Source organism: Oryx dammah, unplaced genomic scaffold (genome assembly GCF_014754425.2).
Source record: "Oryx dammah isolate SB20612 unplaced genomic scaffold, SCBI_Odam_1.1 HiC_scaffold_8, whole genome shotgun sequence".
Lineage (NCBI taxonomy): Eukaryota > Metazoa > Chordata > Mammalia > Artiodactyla > Bovidae > Oryx > Oryx dammah.
The window spans coordinates 6,467,469-6,490,002 of NW_024070192.1; the positions used below are offsets into that span (position 1 = coordinate 6,467,469).

Here is a 22,534-nt window from a genome sequence, read left to right on the forward strand (position 1 = left end):
TACTTCTTGCAGTGGAAATAAAAGATGCACCCACCAGCTTCCCTCATCTGACTCCCTTTCTTTCTGACAACTCTGTGTTGTCAGAGTTGTCATCCTTCCCTCCCCTTCCCCTATCGAATCCCAGCAAGACCTGAGATGAGGCCCAGAAATTAGGAAAGGACCAGACCTTTCTCAGATTTTGTTCCTGGAGCTTCCTTTGCCGTGTGGCCCACGTACCTGGTGATGTCTCGGGGAGCAAGTGTGTCCTAAGGACAGATCTGAGCCCCTCCTGTCCTCAAGGAGAGATCTGAGCCCCTCATGTCCTTATCAGGAGTGACTAGGTGTCGGAAGGGTTATTTGCACAGGAAAATGCAGCAGCTGATAAGCAAGGGTTTTCCAGGATGTGGCCAGAATTGGCTTCTCACATTACATCCTTCCAAGTGGTCAAGTCAGGTCAATGATACAGAGTGAGAACTCGGTCAGCCCTCTGTCCCTACCCTACTGCTCGGCACAGCCAACCTCGGCCTGTGACCCTGCATAGCTATCCTGAGAGACATCTGGTCTCAGCAAACAGAGACATCATTTGGCTTCCAGGGGAAATGACCAATGAGTTAAGTAAGATGGGGCACCCTGGAAAGCAACGGGCACATGCTTTGAGGGGTATGGGGTGATATTTCCTCTCTCGGGCATAGTCAGTAAGAAGCGAACAGTCTCTGAGCTGCTCCAAATTTCAGCCTGTGTCCTGACCCTCTGATCCTGGGCCTTCCTGGGTCAAAAACAGAGATTCTGCTTAGAATCAACCAAAGAAAATTCTCTGGAGACATCCCTGGTGATCCAGAGGTTAAGACACCTTCCACACTTCCAGGGAAGATGCCAATTTCTTTGTATCTTGATTGGGGTAGTGATTACATTAGTATATACATTTCTTAAAACTCTTTCACTTATATCCTACAATGTGTGGCTTTTATTGTACATAAATTATACCTCAGTAAAGTTTATTAAAAAGAAAGAAAGAAAGACTTTGCCTTCCAATGCAGCCAGTGCAGGTTTAATCCCTGCTCAAGGAGCTAAGACCCCACATACCTCATGGCCATAAAACAGAAACAAAATTATAACAAATTCAATAATGACTTAAAAGTGGTCCACATCAAAAAAGAGAGAATTCTCTGAATGTCTCTAAGTGATAGTGAGTCTATTCCTCTACACAAATGCCTCTGGAGACTAGAGGAGTGTCAGGCTATTCTGGGAGCCCCGTGTCTCCAATGACCCATTTGAGGCTCTCCTCCTGCCTTGGCCATCGACATCTGCACAAGCCTGTTACCTCGCTGGGCTCCCACATCTCCACGTATGAAGGAAGGGACTGGACGGGTCGTCTGAGATTCCCCTGCTCTGAAGCACGTGTCCGTGTGAGTGTGTCACGTGTGCATGCACGTATGGGCACATGTGTGGTGTGTCCTGCTTGTACCTGGGCCCGTGTGTGGGAGCTGTGTTACGAGTGTGTATTGTACTGTGTGTGCTCATGCTGTGTGTGCACAGGCGTTGTGGTTCCGTTGGTGTGCTCGACTCTCTGCAACCCCACGGACTGTAGTGCTCCAGGCTCCTCTGCCCTGCACTGTCTCCCAGAGTTTGCTCAAATTCACGTGCAGTGTGCACTGTATGTGTGTGCTGATGCAATCATCGGGTTGTCCTGATGACTAGGAACAGAAACTTGCTCAAGCTACCTCTCTAGGTCACATTGGGCTTACAAACTACCATCTTTTTCTGGACTCAGTCTTTTCAGGAGCTTCCCAGGTGGCGCTAGTGGTAAAGAACCCACCTGCCAGTGTAGAAGACCTCAGAGATACAGTTTGACCCCTGGGTCAGGAAGATCCCCTGGAGGAGGGCACAGCAACCCACTGCAGTGTTCTTGCCTGGAGAATCCCATGGACAGAGGAGCCTGGCGGGCCCCAGTCCATGGGTCGCAGAGAGTCAGACACGACTGAAGTGACAGCGCGCAGGCAGGGGGGGCAGCCCCTGTATTGAAAGGGCCGGTTTCACTGGGTCTCTCCCACTCTGGAATAGGAGGTCCACGAGATGGCAGTTGCCAGGCCCACTGGAGAATTACAAAACCAAAGTCTAAACCAGGTGGACCTGACGGAACTAAGACTCTCAGTGGAGGAGCAGACGCACACAGTGCTTAGCCAGACATCAGGGGACCAGAGCAGACAGCCGCCCAGAATCCAGGCGCCAACGCTGGGCTGAACCGGTCTCCCTCTGGGCTCTGCCACCGGCATGACGACGGCTCCCCTCACTGGGGCTTCGAGCTTCTCGCTTCTTTGTGAAAGTGAGGAAGAGGCCACGAATCTGATGGAACTTAAATGTCAGCACCCCTCACTTGCCCAGGCCCCTATATCAAATTCTGTATTCATATTTCAGGATTCTTTCCCCCCCTTTGTGTGTGTGTGTGTGTTATTTATTTACTTGTGTGTGCTAGGTCTTGGTTGTTGCACCTGAGATCTTTAGCTATGGCAGGCATGTGGGATCTAGTTCCCTGACCTGGGATCGAACCCTGGGCCCCTGGGTTGGGGGTGCAGATCCTTAGCCACTGGACCAGCAGGAAGTTCCAGAATCCTTTTAAAAAGGGCCTCCAACGTTGTATGAGCTTCAGGCCTGGGATAAATGGTCCCACCCTGGGTATCCACCCCTTGACCCCAGAGCTCTTCTCACAAAAAGGAAGAATCTCTTCCCCTCTCTTTGAGTCTGGACCAGACTCAGGACTTACTTTGCCCAAGAAAATGCAGCAGAAGCGATGGTGTGCCGTTTCCCAGCCCAAGCCTGCAGGGGCCTCCTGCATTTCCTTTGTTCTTATGCTTCTCTACTTCCTCCTTGAGAATGCACCAGGCTAACCAGAGGATCAAGAGCCATGCTGCTCTGGCCAACAGCTCGCTGACTCTCAGACACGCAAGGGAGCCCAGCTGAGACCAGAAAGACCTCCCAGGCTAAACCGCAGACTCACAAACTTGCTACACGCCACTGAACTTGGGACAGCTCATTGCAGTGTTATTGTGATTGAAAACTAAAAGACGACCCCACGAAATCCAGATCCACCCAACAGCGGCTGCCTCATTCTCCACTCCGCAGCTTTAGCTGCCCTGTGGTTTCTGTTCACTCCAGTCCCCTCTGCCCTCTGACTTTTCCGTGCAGCTCTTCACAGATGGCCCTCGCTGCCCTCGCTATCTCAACACCTCACCTCACCTCTCCCTCTAATGTGGTTCAGATCAGAAGGGCCCTTGGACCACTAGCCATCCGTGGCTTGTGATTCAAAACTATAAGTTGCTCTAAGCTAAGAAAGCAATACAAGTTCATTTCAAGAAAATAAATTGTGAAATACAGATAAGGTTGAAAAAAAAAAAGGATATAATTGCCTTCATCTCATCACCCTGAGATAATCACTTTTAACTTTCATGTTTATACTTCACCCATCTTTTATCTCTTCTTGCAGAAAAGCAAAGTTATTCCAGAAATCAGGAGAGGACACTAATGTGTGAGTTCATATCACTCACTTCTCAACAGATTTCCATCACAAACAACACCATCTCCTTTGAGAAAAAGATGTCCTATAAAACAAATATCATCAAGAAGTTTGGTTTTAGGGAATTCCCTTGCAGTCCAGTGGTTAGGACTTGGAGCTTTCACTGCCAAAAGCCTGGGTTCAATTCCTGGTCAGGGAACTAAGATCCGGCAAGATCTGTGGCACAGCCAAAAAAAAACAAAAACAAACAAACAAAAAAAAAACATGGCTTTAAAGCTTTGGAGGGCAGAACCAACTCATGTTTCTTTTTGGTAGAAATGCCTCCAGGGACTAAAATCAAAAACTCCTCTTGGTCACATTGGACTTGCAGACTACAGTCTTCTTCAAATTGCAAAAGTAATGTGTACTCATTGTTGAAGAATAATGAAATACAGAGGAACCCAAACAGTGCATGGTAAATCAGTTGTAATCCCACCCCAGAGACAACCACTGTTGAATATATGTTTCTATTACCAATTTTGTGTTCTTTTCTTTAGAAAAGCAGTTTATTTCAGGTTAAGTAAAGGATCACTCCTGTATGACTTTACTTCATCAATTAGTTTATTACATTTATTAGGGATTTTTAATACAGAAAAATTCCAAAAGTAAACAAAGCCAATAATGCCCACTTTGAAATAATCCCAGTTAACATTTCTTTAAAAGGTAATGCAAACAGAGTTTTTTTAAGTGTGGGAGAGACAAGAGGAAAAAGAAAATTCTCCTTTCCAACCCCACCTCACCATGTCCGGAACCTCAAGGAAACCATTGTCAGACTCTGTTGCCTCTTTTTTAAAAAGCTCATGCAGGGACTTTCCTGGTGGTCCAGTAGTTAAGACCCCAAGCTTCCAATGCAGGAGGCATCGGTCTGATCCCTCGTTGGGGAATTAAGATCTCATATGTCACATGGTGTGGCCAAAAAAATTTAAAAAGTAGATTTTAAATCTTATGCATAACTAGAATATGCATCTAAGTGAAATGCACATAAGTCATCATACAAACAACCCTCTCTGCCCCTTCGCCTTTTGCTTAATCATATAGTTTTTTCCAAACAGCACATACAGATTTTCCTCATTCTTTTATCATTTACATTACATTGCATGTAAATTCTAGAGTTCATGTCACCAGTTCCAACTACTGGATTATCTGCCCCTACAAGCACTACAGTGAGCAGTCCTGTACATATATCTTGGTGTACTTTTGGAAGCAATGCCCTAGAACTGCTGAGTGGAAAAAAAAAAATTTGCATCTGTAACTTTGATCAGTTCAGTTCAGCTCAATCGCTCAGTCATGTCTGACTCTTTGCAACCCCATCAACTGCAGTACGCCAGGCTTTCCTGTCCATTACCAACTCCCGGAGCTTGCTCAAACTCATGTCCATTGAGTCAGTGATGCCATCCAACCATCTCATCCTCTGTCATCCCCTTCTCCTCCTGCCTTCAATCATTCCCAGCATCAGGGTCTTTTCCGATGAGTCAGTTCTTCACATCAGGTGGCCAAAATCCTGGAGCTTCAGCATCAGGCCTTCCAGTGCATATTCAGGACTGATCTCCTTTAGAATGGACTGGTTGGATCTCCTTGCATTCCAAGGGACTCTCAAGAGTCTTCTCCAGAACCACAGTTCAAAAGCATCAATGCTTCGGCGCTCAGCTTTCTTTATAGTCCAACTCTCACATCCATATGTGACCACTGGAAAAACCATAGCTTTGACTAGACGGACCTTTGTTGGCAAAGTAATGCCTCTGCTTTTTAATATGCTGTATGGGTTTGTTATAGCTTTTCTTTCAAAGAGCAAACATCTTTTAATTTCATAGCTGCAATCACTATCTGCAGTGTAACTCTGATCGATATTGGCAATTGTTCTCCAAAAGGCCCTAGTGTAGACTCCCACCAATGGTATATGCATATGTGCCTGCTTCCCCAAGTCTCAGCCAATGTTGACCATAATCAAAGTTTTAGCGAAGCATTGCATATCATTTTTTATCAGTCAGGGTTCCCAGAAAACCAGGATTAACAGGAGATCAATCTATAAAGACAGATTTTGTCTAAGGAATTGGCTTGTGCAACAGTGGGAACCAGCGAGTCCAGCATTTGTCAGGCAGGAGCCAATGCTGCAATCTGGAGACAGAACTTCTTTCTCAGGGAAAGCGCAACGTTGCTCTTAAGATCTTTCAGTTAACCGGATAAGGCAAATGTGGATTGTTGAAGACTTACAAGCCACCAGTCCCAAATGCAGAACTGCTTGCTCCTACAAATGCTACGGTGAGTGGCCTGGTACACCTGTCTTGGTGTTCCTTTGCAAGCGGAAGTTGGTTGTAGATGTTAGTCACATCTAAAATATGCCTTCATAGCAATATCTAGATTAGTGTTTGATTGAATAACAGGAACTATAGCCTCGCCAAGTTGACACCTAAAACAAACATTCAAGAGAAATGAAAACATATGTTCACACAGAAATGTGTAATAATAGATGTTCATAGCAGCATTATTTATTAGTAGCCAAAAAAGTGGGAACATCCCAAATACCCACCAACTGATAAATGGAAAAACGAAATGTGGGATAGCCATATAATGGAATATTATTCTATAACAGAAAGGAATTAATTACTGCTATAACCTACTGCTGCATGCTATCACATCGATGAACCTCAAAAACAGGATGCTAAGTAAAAGAACCAGTCACAAAATATCACATATGGCATGTTTCTGTTTATATGAAATGCTCATAAAGCCTCTATCCATAACCTTTGCTCATTTTTCTATTGAGAACTTCTTTTGAGAGCTCTTGATATTACTAGGCGTTTAACCCTTTACCTGGCACGCGCTGTGCTGTGTCAGTCGTTTCAGTCGCGTCTGACTCCTTGCGACCCCCAAGACCTCAGCCCACCAGGCTCCTCTGTCCATCTTGCCAATATTTTCCCACTGTCATTTCTCGTTTGATTTTGTTGCTTTATCTTCTAATGACCAGAGTATTTTTTTTTCCTGTACAATCAGATCTATCGATCTTTTTCTGAATTTCCTGTCTTGTTAAAAAAAAAAAAAAAGGGTGCTAAGAACCACTGTCAGAACCACAGCAACCACTCCATTCATCTTGGTTTTCTAAATGTTCCCCTGAATCACGAAATCACAGGAAAGCAACGTATTTAGACACCATTAGCCCGGCTCCATTGAGAGGCCTCTACGGAAGTGAGAGTAGATGTCAGGCCCCGGCTTTTAGCAAAGATCGATACAAAAGCTGGAGGAAAAGCTTTGCATCTTCTGCAACATTACAAATGCCCATTTTGTCATTCAGGACTCTTGCGTAAGTATCCGTACAAGAGATTCCTCTCAGCAGCTCATGCCAAGAGAAAAAATACTCACTGATTGAAAGGACTCAGGCATTTTTCCTGGCAATAAAGTACCACACACTCCATCTGGCTTCCCATTTCATCTCGACTGCCAGGAAATCCAGAACCAAATGTAAGCTCAGACGCAGGAAAAACCCAATCTCACTTTGGGGAATTTATGCCAGGCATAATCAGGCAGCATCGTTAACTGCTCTCTGATATAGTGGTGTGCGTGCCCACATGCTTAGTCGTGTCCGACTCTTTGTGATCCCGTGGACTGAAGCCCACCAGGCTTCTCCATCCATGGGATGGATGGGTTGCCATGTTCGCCTCCAGGGCATCTTCCTGATCCAGGGATCGAACCCACATCTCCTGCACCGGCCAGCGGGTTCTTTACCCCCTATGGTGGGTTTTGCTGTAAATCACCTCAGGTCCCTTTTGGATGTGGATGAGACACAAATAGGACACAAACAAAATGACAAGAAGAGAGAACAAAGACCCTTCTAAACGATGGCAATGCTGACCCAGAGGTTTCTGTCACAACCACGATTAATTAACCTTTCCAGACGTGCCCCCAAAAGTGGAGGTGCCCTGAAAGTCTAGATCTGAGGCTTCTCTGAGCAGCGAAATTTGGAGCACACCCAGAGTAACTTCAGGAAAATCCTGGCAGCTGTTGAGTGGAGACACTCCTTCGTGCATCTAAGATGATAGATTAGCCAGACCCCTCCCTAACATTTGGGGGACCAGGGCTAGCATACAAATGGCGGCCCATATACCACGTGTCTCAATATTTTAACAGTCTAAAGCAAGCTAAGAAAAGAATCTATCAAATCAGGGTTTCCCTGATGGTTCAGTGGTTAAGAATCCACCTTATAATGCAGGGGACTCGAGTTCAATCCCTGGTAGGGGAACTAAAGATCCCACATGCCTCGGAGCTACTAAATTTGTGGGCTGCAATTACTGAGCCTGCAAGCCACAGCTAGAGAGTCCCTGTACCGCAAGGAAAGATCCTGTGAGCTGCAACTAAGACCCAGGGTAGCCAAATAAATAAACACATACTTTCTTTAAATCTATCAAATCAAATGCATCTGGACTTCCCTGGTGGCCCAATGGTTAAGACTCCATGCTTCCATGGCAGGGGGCACAGGTTAGATCCCTGATCTGGTAACGAAGGGGCTTCCCAGGTGGCACTAGAATCCACCTGCCAGTGCAGGAGATGAGGGAGATCCGGGTTCAGTCCCTGGGTCGGGAAGATGCCCTGGAGGAGGGCCTGGCAACCCACCCCAGTATTCTTGCCCGGGAAATCCCATGGACAGAGCTGCCTGGCAGACTACAGTCCGTAGGGTCCAAAGAACCAGACATGACTGAAGCGACTTAGCGCGCATGCATGCTGGTAACCAAGACCCCACAGGCCACACAGTATGCAAAAAAAAAAAAAAGTGCATCTGACCTTCCTACCTTGACAAAAATACCTGCCTACCAACGCAGAAGCCAGATTTGAATGTATCATTCTCAGAAGTTCTGCTCCGAGACATAGCAGCCTAGTGACAGATGTCTCCCTATCCTCAGCCTGCCGTCCACAGATGTTCCCCTGCCCTCCCCACTCCCGCACATTCCACACCCCAAGGCCCTCAGGAGAGTGTGTATGTGAACACCCAGCCTTCACACCCAAGCTCTGTCCACATCCCAGCAAACAGCCACCCCCTGGCCACAACTCAGGTAACACTAGCAGTTAGCTTGGAGAAAACTATAGTCTATAGCAGGGACACAAGTCTTTGGGCTCCATGGACCACTTATTTCACGGGGAAGGGCACAGCCAGATAAAGACCAGGCATAAAGGTGGCCCTGGGTTTCAGGGGCAATCATTCAATTTCTAAACTGATCAGCTCTGAGCTCTCCATGGTGGCCCAGAAAAAAAGTTTGCCCCCATCATCAACTGACTCCTGACATGATCATCTTCACGGAGTTGCTATTTTTAAAAAGACCAGCCCAAGCACATCATCCCTCCCTTGCCTCCGGGCAGAATTCTACTGGATCTGAAATGCTGAACCCCGTCACCCTGGACTGAGTCCTCACTGAATCAGAAAAGGTCCCAAGAAAAGGGGACTGTTTTCACAGGAGAGAAGAAGGTGATGGTAACTCTTCACCCTGGAGAGGACAAGGATAAGGGCAGAAAGAACAAGAATCTGTCCTGTCTTTTAGTAAAAGTGGTGGATGCAGATGGACAGACTGACCCCTCACATTCTGGAATATTCTCTCTAGGAAGCACTTCTTCCAGTTTGAGGAAGTTAGATTTGAGATGTAAATTATTAAAGCCACTGCATACAACAAACAAATGGAGTCTTTTCACCAGGGAGGAAATAAAGGAGAAGAAAGAGAAGCCACTCAGTTGTGTCCGACTCTTTGTGACCCCACGGACTATAGCCTAGCAGGCTGCTCCATCCGTGGGATTTTCCAGGCAAGAGTACTGGAGTGGGTTGCCGTTTCCTTCTCCAGGAGGAAATAAGAACTGAACAGAATTTGGTTCGGGAAGTGGGACTGAGGGACCGTGGTCAAAGAGCGTCCAAAGGCAACATCATGAATGACCCCTGCTAGTGATCCAGTGCCATGGTCAGAGCGAACAGTGCTGGCGCCACAGTCTGACCCAAAGAGGCCCTGTCAATCTCTACAGTTTTTCATTTTGTTTTTTTTGTTTTTTTTTTTGTATCTTTATGGTTTTGTAAGTTGAGCTAAAGCTGGCATCTGCCAAGTCTTTCCAGTGACCCTGAACGCTTGCCTTTGGACAGTGGCTACTGTCCACTTTGAAACTAATGCATTTACCCAGCCATTCATTCATCGAGGGTCCACTGGCTATCAGCCTCTGAGTGCCTGTTTATTTCTTCCCTATCGCTTATGATTTTCTTTCAGGTATTGCACCTGAATTTCCAGGTAATTCTCCCCACTACTTCCTGCAAGTACAGAAGTAGCCAGACCCTTCTTTCTCAGACTCTGTGTCCCTTTGAAATGTTATCCTCTCCAAGGCCAAGTGCATATTCTTCCCAATGTGTATATCCAGACATCCTCATTTTTTTCATTCTATAGACTTTCCCATAAGGGAGACCCCCAGACACAGGTATTCCAAGAAGCAGAAGCCAAAAGGGTTAGGAAATGTTCAGGGATTTTGGACTTCCCTACTAGCCTAGTGGTTAAGACTCTGAGCCTCCAACAAGGGTTTGATCCCTGGTAGGGGAAGTAAAATCCCCTATGCCTCAAAGTGTGGTCACAAAAGAAAAAAGTGCAAGGATATCATTGAGGGAAACACCTATGAGAGCAATGGGGTGGGAGAAGCAGGAAGAGCAGTCAGACTGTGATGAAGGTGTCGACTTTAAAAAGATGCACAGCGTGAGAGTTGTGAGTTAAGTTTCATTTGGGGCAAAATGACTGCAACCTGGGAGACAGCACCCCAGCTGGCTCTGAGAGACTGCTCCAAGGAGGTAGTGGGGAAGGTCAATATGTGTGATTTTGGTGAAGGAGGAGTTCGTGCAACTGAGCACCTATTTTACAAAAGGTATGTTTCTGCTAGTTACGAGGAGCCGATGTCACCGTGAAGAGATTTAGTGCTTTCCTAGATATGAAGAGATGCGAGGATTAGGGTCATGAAATCAAGTCCTGAAAGTATCTAACTATCTAAAGACCTGTTCCTCCAGTTTTTCTGGAGCACATAGTGCCCCATTCTTCACCCTGAACTCCCTTCCAGGCATCTCAAAGTTCACCAGCTGCAGCAACACCGGATTCGGTCTTCACAGAAGCAGATGTCAGATGCCCCTGCACGCGTGCATGCTAAGTCGCGCCAGTGGTGTCTGACTCTATGCGGCTCTACGGATCGTAGCCTATGTCCATAGGACTCTCCAGGCAAGAATACTGGAGTGGGTCGCCATGCCCTTCATCAGGGGATCTTCCTGACCCAGAGATCGAACCCAAGACTCTCATGTCTCCTGAATTGGCAGGTGGATTCTCGGTAAAGACTACCTGCAACATGGGAGACCTGGGTTCAATCCCTGAGTCAGGAAGTTCTCCTGATGGAGGGCATGGTGACCCACTCCAGTATTCTTGCCTAGTGAATCCCATGGACAGAGGAGTCTGGTAGGCTACAGTCCATGGGGTCGCAAAGAGTCAGACATGACTGAGTCACTGAGCCCAGCACAGCGCCACCTGGGAACCCAGCAGATGCCCTTGGGAAGCGCCAACTCATGGTTGACCCAGGTCTGTCCCCAGGTGGAGGAGGAAGAGCAGGAAGGTTGGGTAGACGTGTGCAAGGCTGCTGTGAAGTCTCTGGAAGTTTCTGCAAAACTGCGAGAGAGTCCAGGAGCCAAAGTTGGCTTTTAGGGAAGTCTTGCTTCTCCCAGGAACAGACCAATGACGGCCCGCAGAGCGCAGCAGTGAGACCTCAGTCAGCAATGCCCTCGGGGCTGGAAGTCTGAGAGGTACATTCTCAAGGTCACCCGAGAGACTGATTAACTTGGGTTGACACAAGATTTCCTTCATGCTTTCATGCCACGTTCAGCAGTTTCACTAGGAAATCCAGAGCTTGGGGTGTGTGTGTGTGTGTGTGTGTGTGTGTGTGTGTGTGTGTGTGTGAACATGTGTATGTGCGTTTAGAAGGAGCTCACTCCCACAGCCCCAGAACCTCTCAGCCCCCTCTGTTGCTTCCTTTCAGACCATCCTGGTGGGGGACAGCGGCGTGGGGAAGACCTCCCTGCTGGTTCAGTTCGACCAGGGCAAGTTCGTCCCGGGCTCCTTTTCGGCCACCGTGGGCATCGGATTCACAGTAAGCACTCTGGGCTTGGGGGCCCTGCTGGGCCTCTGACAGGGCCCCGGCAGGAGACAGGTGGACGCTCACACTGGGTCATTCAGGAGGTTTAATAAAACGGCTATTGGCCGAGGTGCAGGCAGGAGGTGGGGAAACCAGGAGGGATGTGGCAGGGCCCTTGGGCAGTTTCAGGGCATCCATCCCACCCGAGGTCTGAAGAAAGGGAAGAGGGAACTGTCAGCAGAACCAGGAACAAAGAGGGCTGTGTACAGAGGCTGCCATGACCCCAGTGGTGGAACACAGCCACCGTCGGAGCCCACCCGGGAGGCAGCCAGGGCAGGAAACTGGCCCCTGTCCCACACTGCTCCCTGTCCACCTCCCTCTGGGGCTCCCCATGACCGAAGACAGCTAGATGGCAAGGGAGCATCCTGACATAGATACAGGGCAAGAAGAAGCCCAGAGAGGCAAAGAGGTAGCTTAAAAATTGCACACAAGTCCTTGGGACTTCCCTGGCGGTCCAGTGTTTAAGACTTCGCCTTCTCACACAGGGGGTGCAGGTTCGATCCCTGGTCTGGGAGCTAGGGTCCTGTGTGCCTTGTGCCAAGAAACCAGAACAAAACAGAAGCAATATTGTACCAAATTCTTTATGTTGCTGTTCAGTCGCCCAGTCATATCCAACTCTTCGCGACTTTATGGACTGTAGCCCGCCAGGCTCCTCTGTCCATGGAATTCTTCAGGCAGGAATACTGGAGTGGGTTGCCATTTCCTCCTCCAGGGGATCTTCCTGACCCAGGGATCGAGTCTGCATCTCTTAATCTCCTGCATTGGCAGGCGGGTTCTTTACCACTGAGACGCTCTTTATAAGACTTTAAACTATTTATAAAACTTTTTTAAATGGTCCACATCAAAAAAAAATGTTATACACATGTCCAAACTTGGCATTGTCTTGTGGATCCTAGGGCACTGGCAAGTCAAGGGTTAAAGTTCAGGTTTTTCACACTGTCTCTCCCTGGACACACCACGGGGGAGAAGCTCAGATCAAGGAAGCATCCTCAGGTTTTGTCTATTCTTAGCACCTCTGCAGGCCGCAAAGCGCTTCCTCTAGCCCACATCCTTATTTCTCTCCCCTTTCACTATGCCTGCCAGCGGCTGGCAGCGACCTTGAATCCTGGGGAAGCCTTTGGAAAGCTTTTAGGCCCTCTCTTGGATGGTGGCAGGCACAAAAGGGCCTTTTTTAGGGGTCCCCGGAATCCTAGTATCTGGAGATGCGGAAGAACAAATGTCATTTCTTGGGCAGCATGGATGTTTGAAAGGCCAGCCTCCCAGACCAAACAGAACACCAGGCCTGGGAGGTGCTGGGACAGAGCAGAATCAGGCTGGTGGGACCCTGCAGAATCTGGACTTGACCACTGGGTCACCGTGCAGAAGGCAAGGGACCATGATGGAGCAGAAATGAGAGACGGGCCACGGTATGTGCCAGGGCCTGGAGTTCAGCCAGAAAAACCAGCACCCAAGGCTCCTAGTGCTGCGAGCGGCGAGGCTGAGTCCAGGAGGGGCGGGGCCACACTGGCAGCCCCCAGGCTTTGGACCAGGGTGCCAGGAAGCCGACCAGGATGGGGGTGCCAGGCGTCCTCCACCATGGGCCCACATCACCTGCCCCTCAGCATGCAGGGCACGTGTGTGCCCACAGTCACCCTCCTCACTCACTCCATCCCTGTCCTCCCACGTGTCAGAGGGCGAGAGGCAGAGAGGGGGTGGGGGTGGGGGAAACTGATTCACGCTCCTCGGAGCCTCAGGGGTGGGACCTCCAACGTTTGCCACCAGCCTGGTGAGAAAAGCGAGGCGACTTGCCCATGTGAGAAGGAAGAAAGCGAGTGGCCAGCAGCGCACAGGCCGCGCCCGTCCTCCCTCCTGGGCCTTAGCTGCGCGCTTGGCCCCGGTTCAGACCTCAGGACAAACCCACGGGTAGCTTATGCTGCGTGAGGGCCTGGGGGCCCGATTCAGGCCTGAGTCTGGGGTCTCCTGGGTCCAGTGCATGGCCTGGGAGCAGACCGGGCACACACCCTACCCCTCAGCCCACACTGGCCATAGAAGGTGGGACGACAGCCTGTGACAGGAGCCACGGCAAGGACACGTGACTAACCCTGGGCTGGGCACCACGGCCCAGCTCCACACAAAGAGGCCTGCAGCAGTCACTGGGAAAACATTGGTCTCCTCCACAAGCCCCCTCCCCACTCCTCTGGCTAGCGCCAGGGACCTTCCACTCGTTTCCTTCCCAGAGACGGGTCTCCTTCCAACCGTCTGCTCAGACCAGCTGGATCTCTGCCCAGCAGCTGAAGTCTCCCATGTCCTCTGACACAGGGGCTGGAGGACACGGGAGTCTCCTCCCAATTTCAGTGGTCTGGGGGGCCCCAGAGAGCTGAGCTGCCGGACACTTGCTTGTCCACCTGTCGTTTACACATTAACTTGAAACACTGCTGACAGCTCACTGTTGTTAAGTCATTAAATCATGTCTGACTCTTTGTGACCCCATGGACTGCAGCACGCCATCCTCCCTGTTCTTCACCATCTCCCTGAGTTTGCTCAAACTCATGTCCATTGAGTCAGTGATACCATCTGACCGTCTCATCCTCTGTTGCTCCCTTCTCCTCTCGCCCTCAGTCTTTCCCAGCATCAAGATCTTTTCCAATGAGCTGGCCATGTGCAAATGTCCTGTGGCCAGCCCTGGTTGTGGTCAGAATTCCTGGTAGCTGGTGGGGGTGGGTGGGTGTCCGGTTGACCCAGCTCATTAGGCTGAGTGGAGCCTGGGCAGCAGGAGAGAGGAGGAGTCCTTGACCTTCACCTTAAAGGAGACAGAGGTGGGGAATTCCCTGGTGGTCCAGTGGTTGGATTCTGTGCTTCCACTGTGGGAGACATGAATTCAATCCCCGGTTGGAGAAATAGGATCCCACTTGCTGCATGGCCCAAAAAAAGTCAATAATAATAACAATAAATACAGGAGACAGAGGTGAGTGGGGAGACCACTGGGATCTGCCCCCAGACCCCCTCTAGAACCTCTGAGCTCATTGCTTCTGAAAGTGGGACCTGCCTAGGTCCTGGGTAGATGGCTCTCAAAGCAAGGTCTTTGCCAACTCCTCTGTCATCAGCTCCACCAAACTGGTGGCATAGTCCTGGGGATGAGTTTACTGGGGTATGAACACCACAGGGTTCACACAGCAGTCTCCCCAGCCAGCGCCCTGCCCCCGAGTCAGGTCCTCCTGGCTATGTCTTGTCTCAGTGTCCCCTAAATTCTCCAGTCTTGCCTGAACACAGCTGTAAGTTCATCCTTCTAAAGCCTCATCCCTGGTCCCCACTACCTAGCACCATCAGTGGCTCATCTACTACCTACCAATAAAGTTGGAATCCGTCCGCTGCGGGCCAAGGTCTGGCACGTTCAGTCGAGTGGTTTCCAAACACGCAGGTAATGCCCATAAAAATCTCCAGTTTGCCTGCAGTCATGGATCCCAAGCTCACCCACGCACACGTGGGGACCTGGGGCCAGGCACCTCAGACTCTGATGTAGGTGTTCTCCCAGCTCTGCGGGTTTCTTGCCGCCCCCTCCGCTCACTCCCCCATCTCCTGAGTGCACACAAAGGCCCTCCTCTGAACAACCATGAGGCTTCACGCAGCAGCATCACTTCCGTACTGGGAGGTTGTGTGGGGGTGTGGGGTGCGACTTGTGTACCAGAGGAGGTCAGGGAGATCGGTTAGGGGTGAAGTGTGGGGTGTGTGCCTTCTGGACTTGGGGTGATGAGGGGGGGCTGGGGTCATTGAGAGACACTGTATTCAGGGGATTCTCTCTACCTCTAGGGAAGGTGTGAGATGTGGGGGTCAGTGAGGAGGGTGTTTGTGCAGTGATGTGGCGTCCATGTTGGGAAGTGGTGTTGAGTCCTGACTGTGACCATGAAGTGGTGACATGTGTTTGCAGAGGGGGTGAGGCGTTGTGTGTTTAGGTATGATATGAAGTGCACCTGTACTCACTGATAAAAAACGGCGCATGTGGAATGATTTGAGGTACTTACGTGACTTGAACTGAGGTGTGCATGACATGGGCAGTGTGTGTTTCTGTGGCCTGGGTGGTGTGTATGATTTGAGGTGTGTGCGTGAGGTAAGGTGTGTATCTGTGGTGTGAGCCGTTGGGTGTCTGTGGTGTGAGCTGTCTGCTGTCTGTGATGAGGTGTGAGCTATGTGTGTGCCTGGGTGTGACGTGTCTCTGTGTGTGTGTCACGTGAGGTGTGTGTGTGTCTGTGGTAAGGTGCTAGGGGTGGGTGGGGTGACGTGTGCCCGGTGTGAGTACTCGGGGAGATGCAGGCTGCCCCAGCGTGTACACGACACTAGAGAGGCCGTCAGGAAGGCTGGACCCCCCAGAGGCTGTGTCCTCCGTCCACTCTCTCCACCACCCCTCCTGTCTAAAGACACTCCCCATCTCTGAGTGGGCTGTGCATCCTCCCTTTGGGGCAACACTTCCCTCCCCGGCACCTCCCAGCTCTGAACATCCCTGACCCCCTCTCACTTCTGCCTCCCTAGAGGCTGCCCTTGAACACCCCACCTGATGCTGCACTGTCCCAGAGGACAGCGTGTGGCATACTCTGCACCCAACACTGCCCACAGGCCCCAGACCCGGCAGGCCAGACAGACACAGCCCAGAGGAGTCCAGCCAGGCCTCTCTGCCATGTTTGTGGGCTTCATGCCCCACTGCTACCAACCTGCCCACAGTGGAGATGCAGCGACACAGCGCTTGTATTTCTCCACCATTTCTAGAGCATCCACACCAATGGGCAACTTTCTCCATCCCAAACCTGCCACAGGACAAAGACGGTCTTGCGGAAGCCGACACAGACCACAGCTAGAGGCCAGAAATCAAGGCATAGGCAGGGCCACACTCCCTCTGAAGGCTCAAGGGAAGGACCCTTCCTCGCCTCTTCCAGGTTCTGGCAGCTCCCGGGAGCTCTTGGCATTCCTTGACTCGTAGCTGCAACGCTCCCAGCTCTACATCTGTCTCCACATGGCCATTTTCTCCCTGCGTCCTCTTCTTAAAAGGATACCATTCACATTGGATTGAGGTCCCACCTCCTCCTCCCTAGAGAGCGTATTAAAAAACAGGGACATGACTTTGCCTACAAAGGTCCAGCTACTCAAAGCTATGGTTTTTCCAGTAGTCATGTATGGATATGAGAGTTGGACCAAGAATTGATGCTTTTGAACTGTGGTGTTGGAGAAGACTCTTGAGAGTCCCTTGGACTACAAGAAGAGCAAACCAGTCAATCCTAAAGGGAATCAACCCTGAATATTCATTGGAAGGACTGATGCTGAAGCTGAAGCTCCAATACTTTGGCCACCTGATGCAAAGAACTGAATCATCAGAAAAGACCCTGATACTAGGAGGGAGATAACTGGATGGCATCACCAACTCAATGGACATGAGTTTGAGCAAACTCCGGGTGATAGTGAAAGATAAGGAAGACTGGCATGCTGCAGTCCACAGGGTTGCAAAGAATCGGACACGACTTAGCAACCGAACAATAACCTCTCCTCTAAGAATTCATCTTAAATAATTATGCCCGCAATGACCCTACTTCCAAATAAGGTCACATGCTGAGTTGTTAGAGCTTAGGACTTGAGCTTCTCTCTGGGAAGGGGGGAACCACAATGCAACCCACATCAGCCTGGTTGGCAGAGGAAAGCCAGAGAGGACCAGACCACATCCCGTCTCTCCTTCCCCCTCAGTCATCACCCTCTTGGGCTGAAACTCTCTCCCCTGCAGGGTTCCTGTGTGAGCCCTCAGGACACTGTACGGACTGGGGCGTTATCTGCGACCAGAGCCTGCGACGCCCAAATAGCAGGCAAGAGGGCACATCGGCAGGGCTCTGTGTCCTCCGTGCTCGCGTTCTTCCTGATGTGGCAGGAGGTTGTGGCACACCCACTTCCAGAAAATGGCTCCTGGGACTTCCCTGGTGGTGCAGCAGTTAAGACTCCGCGCTTCTAAAGCAAGGTGGGTGGGTTTGATCCCTGGTCAGGGAACTAAGATCCCACATGCTGCACTTTGAGGCCAAATAAATAAATAAATAAAAACAATGCTCCGTGGGAAATAGCTCCAAGTGATGCCTAAAGTTACAGGGCAGGAGGCAGGTGTACACATACAGTCCCCACGAGGCTTATGGTCGCCTGTAAGCCTACCCCTTGTCCCTCACCTGCAATACCTCATTAAAGAGGTGCAGGGCCCCTGCCCCTCTACATGCCCCTTATCCAGTCCCTCTGTAAAGTACCCACCCTGTTCCATGGGAACCTGACTGCACTTATGTAGGATTTGGGATCAGGTAATTGAACGGTGGGATTGCATCACCAACTTGAGGGACATGAGTCTGAGTAAGCTCCGGGAGTTGGTGATGGACAGGGAAGCCTGGCGTGCTGCAGTCCATGGGGTTGCAATGAGTCGGACACGACCGAGCGACTGAACTGAATTGAATTGAATGGTTAGCCCAGGCCAGGGCCCCTGAACTTTGCTCTGGACCACCCCTGGACACACTCTTAGTCTCTGTCAACAAAAGCAGGGGGGTTCCTGGGAGGTCCTGGAGACTCAGCTCAAACTGATTCACAACTTTATGAATTCATTTGGTACCAGGCTCTAAGACCTACTAGGTGCCAGAGGGGAGGGCCACACGTGGATAAGGCTAGTCCTGCCTCGAGGAGCACCTGGATTGAGAAGTGTGCCGGGAAGCCCGCCTGGGAAAGCTCTCCCGGTAGGGGACACTCTGGGCACAGCCCAAGAGGTCAGGGGGGAACAGGGGAAGTGTCAAAGTCCAAACACCGGCCGGGGGCCCAAGCAAGTGTGCTGCAGAGTGAGTACCCATCGGTCGGTAAACACAATTACATTCGGATGACGTCGAGCTAGGGCCCACTAGCAAAAGCGAAACTGCCTGTGACCTGCGCTCAGAACGCAGGCGTGCTCTCGAACCCCGCGCCGCCCGGCCCAGGGGCGTTTCCACTCTCCCCGGACCCCGCCCCCGGTCCCCCCACCCCAGCCACCTGTGGACCGCAGGCCGGATGGAGCTCGGGCGTCGCCTGCCGGCCGCGCTGGGCAGCCGCAACCCGGGCGCCAGCCCGCGGGTCCCAGTGATGCCAGACCTTCCCCAGAAAGCGGGATCCCCAGGGACAGCTCCCCGTGGAACCCTAAACCTGGCAGCTGGCGGCCTTGGGGAGCTGTCCTTGGCTGGATTTGGCCTACGCCCTCCGATCGGTGCGGCTCTAGGAGCCTGCCTGCCCCCTCGAGAGCTGACTCTGCGGTCCTGCACGCCCCCGCGGGACAGCCAGCTCCCAGCCAGCGTCGTTCAGGTGGCGGAACGGAGGGAGGAGCCTGTCGGGGTCCCGGCCCGGGGAGGTGGAGGGGAGAAGGAGCGGGCGGAGCTTCAAGCGGGGCGTTTCCTGCCTGTCCCTCGGCCGCCGCGGGCCCCAGCTCACCTCTGGTCCAGGGACATGACGGGCACGCCTGGCACCGCGGCCACCCGGGATGGCGAGGCCCCCGAGCGCTCCCCACCCTGCGGGCCGAGCCACGATCTCACGGGCAAGGTGGGTGGGCCCCGCGCCCAGCGCTGGGGACTACGGTGCCGGCTCTGGGGGGATCCAGGGGCCGCCGCCCTTCCGCCCCCAGCCCCCAGCCCCCAGCCCCCAGCCGCTAGCCCCTCTCTGGCTGCGGCTGCGCTGGACTCATCCCATCCCCGCCCCCCACCAGACAGCCAGGTCTTCCCAGAGTAAGCGGGGGAGGGTCGAGACAACTCCCGGGGCCCATGCCAACGTCCAGGGATCTGGGAGAGAAGAGAGGTGCGTAGGAAGTACTGAGTGACTCCCCACCCCCTGAGGACCCCAGCCCCATTTCCCTCTGCCTCACTTTGGCCAGTGCGAGCCCCGGGGAACCCCGGGTTTCTCGCTAGCCCCTGAGCCCACAACTCTCCCAGGGCACAAGCGCTGGGAAAGACACTCGGAAGGGACTCCCCCTGACGGCGGGGAAACTTGCGCTTTATTGCCCTTCTCCCAGGGTGGACTAGGAGCCCAGCTGCCCTCAGGTGCGACCCCTTCCCCCTCCCAGCCCTGCAGCCAGCTGCCCACACCTTCTGGGAGGATGTTGCTAGCCAGAACAGTAGACTCACCTGGGAATTTTTTAGACCCTGAGAATGATGGGAGCGGTTAGGCACTAGTATCCCACCTGGGAGAGTTTAAGTCAGCTCTCTGGGCCTGGTTCCCGCTGCGGGTGGCCCTGGTCGAAGGAGGTGGGGTTGCTGGTGGACACTGAGCAGTCTGCCCTTCCTCTGCACCCTGGGAGCAGACAGGAACCAGGATCTCTGAAAGAGGGAGCCCAGAGCTTCCACTCTTCCTCCCTAGGGTAGAGCTGGGGAGAGATGATGAGGGGGCCGGCTTATCTCCTGTGGCACGACCTTGAAGGAGACCTGCGTTTCTCGGTGCCTTGCTTTCCTCCCACCACCGCCCTCCCCCCCTTCTTTCAGGGGAAACTAGTCTGCAAGTCACCCGCCCAGAGCCGTTGTTGAGATAGGCGTCCCAGTGTGGGCTGCAGGCAGGAAATGGGCCCCCAGTGTGTTCAGGGGAGGGGGAGCCACTGAGAACTAGTCCTGGGCCATGGGGCACTGCCTGACCTCCTTGCTTGACAAGCCAGCTGGGTGTTTGCCTAGGAGGTGGCGAGGCTGGGCAACTGTTTGTGTTTGGTGGACTTGCCTGGCTGGGTGGGTGGCTGGCATCGCTTGCTCAAGGCAGCTGTGATCTCTAAAGTACACAGCTGCTTGCCTTCCCTCCATCTCTCCCTCCTGCCCCCTCGGGTACTAGTACCCAGGAACCAGGGAGCCATGCAGGCTCCAGAGAGCTCCCCAGCCCCCAGCCCACCATCTGTCCAAGAAATCATCCATCCTTCCTTCTAACCCTGTGGGAAATGCCACAGAAAGGTTAAGGGATCTTCCCAAAGTCCCCCAGTCACCCATGTACAAGCCAGGACCCCAGCTTTCATGCACCTTTTGCTCAACTGACCATCTAATCCCATACCCCATGGTCACAGCAGGAAAGCCTTTGGGCTCCATGGTCAAGGTCAAGGCCCCCCAAAGAACTCAAACCTTAGTCCCTGCTCCACCCATTAAGCATCTCTTCAGCCAGTTGGAACAAATTCCAGCTTTAGGTCTCAACCCCTGTTCTCTGAGTTTGAGGAGTGTCAGGACAGAGGGGTCCCCTCCCTGGCCCCACCCTACCCCATCCCCAGAGGAGAGGAGCAGAGACTGGCCAGACAGTAAAGGGACGGACACAGGTCCCCACACACCCCCCCCCACCCCCCCACCCCCCCACCCCCCCATGCCAGTTTGCAAGCCATTTGTCCCACTTGGGAGGTTACTGCGGAAAGCATTTCAAGCTAAATGTCTCTCTGCTTTAGTATAAATTTCAGCCTTCCCTAATTCACGCAAGGCTTTTACAAACGTAAGATGTCATTAGGAACTTCCAAATAAAGGCGACCAAAAATAAAACACCGGAACACGAGCCATTTTAGAATATGCCTTGGCAACTGACAGAGGCCTGCCCGCCTCAGATCCTGATGCCCTCCCTTGGGTGGGAATCCCTGGCTGAAATATTAATGCTTCTCTTTCTGGCACGGTGGCCCCACTCATGTATGCACACAAGCGTGGAACACAAAGCAAAGGACGGGATCCCAGCGTGGCGTGGTAGGGGGCCAAGGGGGCCAGAATCTAGACTCATGAAAAGTGGTTGTTCTCGGGGCCACGGAGCACATTTGGGGACCTCTTGGTTCTGGGGTCTCAACTCAGGCGTGCCGGAAGCCAGATGAGGACAAGAGGGTCCGAGAGAGCAGCTGGGAGGCCAGCGGCAGCCCGGGAGAGTGGAGGAGAGCAGGAGGCGGCAGGCTTTCCAGATGCAGCTGCCCGCTCAGGGCTCAGCATCCTTCCCCAGCCCTCCCTGGGAGCCCAGAGTCGTGCCCCAGCGCCCCATTAACTGCCTCTGCCCCCATCTCCTAGGTGATGCTTCTGGGAGACTCGGGCGTCGGCAAAACCTGTTTCCTCATCCGATTCAGAGACGGGGCCTTCCTGTCCGGGACCTTCATAGCCACCGTCGGCATAGACTTCAGGGTGAGGTGGCTGCAGGCTCCTCCTCCCAGCGGTGAACCAGGGGTCACAGCTTCAGGCACGGGGGCGCTGTCCTCTGCTCCCTGCGCTGACCCCTCAGGTCTGCAGTGGCTCACCCTAGAGGTGGCCAGCTTAGAGGAGTCTGGGCTTGTGGGGATCCCTACCCCCCTACAGAATGAGAAATGAGAGATCTTGAAATCCTGCCCCTGAGCAGGGCAGACATACCCCCACGGTGTGAGCCGGCCCCTCGGGCAAGACATGAGGTCAGCTGGTCTTTCTGGAGCTCAGGGCAGCGCCGCAGGGCACGAGGTTGAGGAGCCGGACTGGTCCTATGGAGAGAGAGCAGCAGCCAGCAGCCCGGCCCCTCACCGGGATGAACCCATCTTGGGTTGGCATGAACAGATTGGCATCGGGGTTGCCGCGCACTCTGAGCACCGCACAGCCCCAGGGGCCAGGAGGGCTCAGGCCTAACCCTGGCAGCGGGGCTCTCAGAGGCCGGGTGCCTCCTCCCAGTAGAAGGGGAAGCTTCACCTAGCGGTAGAACCAGTGAGCGACCAGGGCAAAGACAGCCCTGCAGATCCGTGCACTGAGGTCTCCGAGATGCTGGTGGGCACCTCATCTCGAAGAGCTACTTTGCAGTGCTGAGAGTGAGCCCCAGGAGAGGCAGACAGAAGCAGGGAAGAGGCAGGACCCCCCCGCCACCCGCTCAGGGCTCGGCCTGTGTATC

At 52.4% G+C, this 22,534-nt stretch overlaps 1 protein-coding gene across 2 annotated transcripts in view; it reads left to right on the forward strand.

Annotated features, from left to right (window-relative positions):
- Positions 1–22,534, forward strand: part of RAB37 (RAB37, member RAS oncogene family) — a 67,488-nt gene that overhangs the window by 40,189 nt on the left and 4,765 nt on the right. The window contains exons 1-2 of one of the 2 annotated variants that reach the window (XM_040244488.1): positions 19,108–19,246; positions 21,700–21,810. In XM_040244488.1, coding sequence (XP_040100422.1) covers positions 19,154–19,246; positions 21,700–21,810 — 204 coding nt within the window. In that variant the 5' untranslated portion in view covers positions 19,108–19,153. Of the gene's footprint in view, positions 1–11,548; positions 11,660–19,107; positions 19,247–21,699; positions 21,811–22,534 lie in introns of those variants that run through there. The other variant, XM_040244489.1, reaches the window with a different exon arrangement.